General features: G+C 49.6%; 2 protein-coding genes across 4 annotated transcripts in view; one reads left to right on the top strand and one right to left on the bottom strand.

The window, feature by feature from the left end:
* Son (SON DNA binding protein) overlaps positions 1-1509 on the bottom strand; it is a 31311-nt gene extending 29802 nt beyond the window's left edge. The window contains 1 exon segment of the mRNA XM_031364395.1: positions 1299-1509. Within this exon segment, the coding sequence (XP_031220255.1) occupies positions 1299-1375 (77 nt within the window). The 5' untranslated portion in view covers positions 1376-1509.
* Positions 1510-2250: 741 nt separating this feature from the next.
* Positions 2251-3380, top strand: part of Gart (phosphoribosylglycinamide formyltransferase, phosphoribosylglycinamide synthetase, phosphoribosylaminoimidazole synthetase) — a 26134-nt gene continuing 25004 nt past the window's right edge. The window contains exon 1 of one of the 3 annotated variants that reach the window (XM_031364402.1): positions 2251-2379. The gene's annotated coding sequence lies outside the window, so the exon portion shown is untranslated. The other 2 variants (XM_031364404.1, XM_031364403.1) reach the window with 2 other exon arrangements.

Genomic DNA, 3380 nt, shown 5'->3' with positions numbered 1-3380 from the left:
AAAAAAAAAAAAAAAAAAAAGCAGCCAATGTCTCAAAATGTTAAAAAGCAACACAGTGGATAAATGTGACAACACCCACCGGAGGAGTCACCACAGGAGAGATGACAACAGGCCAGTTTCAGCTACAAGGCAGCTACACGTAAGCCGTGACATTACAGCCTGTCCACATTAAAAAAAAAAAGAAAAGAAAAGAAAGAAAAAAGAAAACAGAAAACAAAAACACCCTATCTTGAAAAAAAAAACCAATTTCTGCAATAAACTATTATTAATATGTATCCATAGTCCTAGGTAACTTGGGCATATAATTTACAACTGTTTATCAGCTGATTTTTCTAACTCATATATTGCTCTGTTCTGAACTTACACCATTCGTAAAAAAAAAAAGGAAATATAAAAAATATTTACCTCTTAATTTACTTCTTAAGTTATCTTTCCTACCACGTTTTAAAGAAATGGTCGTTTTACACAAAATAATCAGTACAAGAAAACAACATGACCCACACTATTTTCCTAAGTAAACAACTGAGGAGATCTCTTCAACATGAAATTTTTGAGAAGCAAGGCTAATCTCTGAAGTCTTCCGGCAGTGACAAAAATCCGTCCGTTAAGTCGGGGTAGCAAGAAAAATAACAAAAATAACACATACTCCACTTCCTACTCAATAAAATTAAGCATCCAGCAGTTTCTATCATCCTGTCCAATATCTTATCTTGTGTCTCATATCGGACTGAGATGTTTTAGTTTATAACTGTGAAAAGAGTGCTATCCGGCCTAAAGCACAGAGCACTAACTGGGTCCCAAATAGATAGACTCCGGTGGCCAAACGCTCTGAAGCGTACAATAATAAAGAAGTTTTAAGATTACCCAAGAAGCGGCCGTTAGAGACCCTTTCCGGCCATCGACACCGGCCGGCGAAATGCGCGGAGGCGGGGAGGGGGAGGGGAAAGGCGGCGGCGGAGGAGGAGCTGGGAAAGGAACTAGGCCCGTCCCTGGTGGACACCGGGCCTCCGAGTAGCTGGAGGGTAGGGGGGGTCTCCAAACGAGAGAACGGTGAACGTCTTAACTCGAAGAAAGAAACGGCGTGTGCGACACCGCGGAAGAGGCGATCTTTCTCGAAAGGAACGAACGGATGACTGAAGGGGGGGGGAGGGATGGCCCGGAAAATGGATCCCAGGCCCAGGCGGGGCCGTAGCGGGGCCTGAGCCGAGCAACGACGGCGTCTCCGTCAAAGATGCCACGGGAGGGTAGACGAAACCCTAACAGCCCGCGAGGAGCAGAAAAGTCTGGGAAGCGTTTACCTGGAAAGCTCCTGTTGTATTTCCCGGAATTTACTGACCACGAAAGACCTAAAAACCTGCTCGATGTCGGCCGCCATGGCGTCCGCTCCGTTCTCTCAACTCCTCCTCGCTAGTCCTCCAGGCTCCCAGCATGCCTCGGGAGGAGGCGCAGCGGCCAATTCCTTTTATCCCTTCCCTCATTGGCTCGTGGGGAAGCGTCCGCACGGGCTCGCTCCACCCAAGAGCCAATCAGCGGGCAGCGGCCTGCTCTCCGCCGCTGTTTCTGAGCCGCCAGGGTAGAGGTGCTGACGTTTGCGCCGCGCACGAACTAGTCCGCCATGTTAGTGTTTGACGCAGGCGCCATTACAGGAGAAGTCGCTCCCGAGACGACCGCGACAGCTTCGGCTGTTGATCCCCTTCGCCTGCGGGGACTTCTAAGAGGCTTTGTGTAGCGAGTAAATGCCTGAGATTAGAGGCCATGAAAAAAAAGGGGACAAGAAAAGCCTCAGGTTGCCTGGCACGGAGCTTTAATGCGTTTGTCGCAAGCGCCAAGTTTACTTTGATCAGAAAGAGATGCATGAAAAAAAAAATCCCCATCCCGCGTCCCCACTGTGAAGTGGAAAGGAGCAATTCCCATTCTGTCTCGATACTTCCTATAGCCGGCCTCGCGTATTGTTTGCAAAGGCTGGAGCGTCTGAGCGACCTGCGTTCTAGACTGGGTGCACTTGGACTCCTCCGGAGTCCAGCCCTAGCAGGTCCGCTCTGGCCCCCCGGTGAGCAGCCACAATTAGGCAGCCTTGGTTCTGCCCCCAGTGCAGGAGGCAGGATCTGGGTAGGCGGAGGAACCTTAGGTTGGCACCCCTGACAAGCATCAGCTCTAACCGTGGTACCGGGGACTCGGAGCCCGGCTGCTCCGCAGGCTCCGACCGCACCCTAAGGCGGGAGGAACCCCCCTCCCCGATCGCCTCGCGGGCGGGGACCCAGGCCGGCCGGCCAATGAGCAGCAGAGCCCATCGGGGGCGGGGCAGAGGCCGGCGCGCGCTGGCGTCCCCGGGCCAACTTCCGGCGGGTGCGAGTGGGAGCTGCGTGGCGGGGCTTGCAGGTGCGTGGATCCCTTGGCTTTTAGGATGGTGCGTGGACTGCGTATACGCTTTGACCTGTGGGTTTAGCCTCAGCGACCGGTGCTGCTGTTGAAACGGGTGTGACTGGCGAAAAGGCCACGTGCTTTGAAAGCACGGCCTTGACGGAGGTCGGCCAGGTACCTTTCCCAGCTTTCTAATTCTGAGGCCGGGTCCAGGTTTCTGTGTATCTCTGCCTTTTAAAGGCAGACCCTGTACACCGATGGCTTTCTATCGGCTCTGGTTTTATCACAGTAACTAACGGTTTGCCTGGACCACTTTTGTATTTGCTTCCTACTTTTTAAAAACAAATATTTGGAAGTGGTTTTACCCGATTCTTTTACTCTCTCCTTACCTTATTCTCGCTATAAATTGCCTGCTAGTTAACTGACACACAAGAAGTTAAAAAAAAACTCTCTGGGTCTCCCAGCTAGCCAGGCCCTGTTGACACCGGAGTCCAGGCACCCAGCCTCTCCTGGTGAAGAGACCAGTCCTGCTATTTCACAGATTCTGAGTAGTAAATGGAAATTGTCTTCTTGCAGTGCTTGTCTTATTCAAATTAGATATAAAAGTCTAATGGCTTTAGCTATTTCTAAGAACATGACACACAGAATTGAACTAAAGTCTGTCTTATGTGTAGGAGAATTTTGTCCTTTACATGTATATTTGTGCCCACGTGCGTACAATGAACGCCCCAAAGAAGCCGGAAGAAGTCGTTCAGTCTCCAGACCCAGAGTTAGGATGTTTGTGAGCCACCTTGTGGGTGCTGGGAGACTAAGCCCCAGCCCTCTGCAAGAGTACTAAGTGTTCTTAACTGATGGACTGACTGCTTTGCCAGGCGGCTTGGTTTTTCTCTAAATATGTAATCCCAAAATAAAATATCAATTTAGAATTCAGTTTTCTTTTTACTTCTGCATAAGTAAATACCTTGATAATATCTTTGCCCCTCCCCTCCTTTTTTTTCTTTCTTTTTTTTTTTTTTTTT

This window comes from Mastomys coucha, unplaced genomic scaffold (assembly GCF_008632895.1).
Source record: "Mastomys coucha isolate ucsf_1 unplaced genomic scaffold, UCSF_Mcou_1 pScaffold12, whole genome shotgun sequence".
In the NCBI taxonomy this organism is placed as follows: Eukaryota; Metazoa; Chordata; class Mammalia; order Rodentia; family Muridae; genus Mastomys; species Mastomys coucha.
This window is presented reverse-complemented; position numbering and strand designations above follow the sequence as displayed.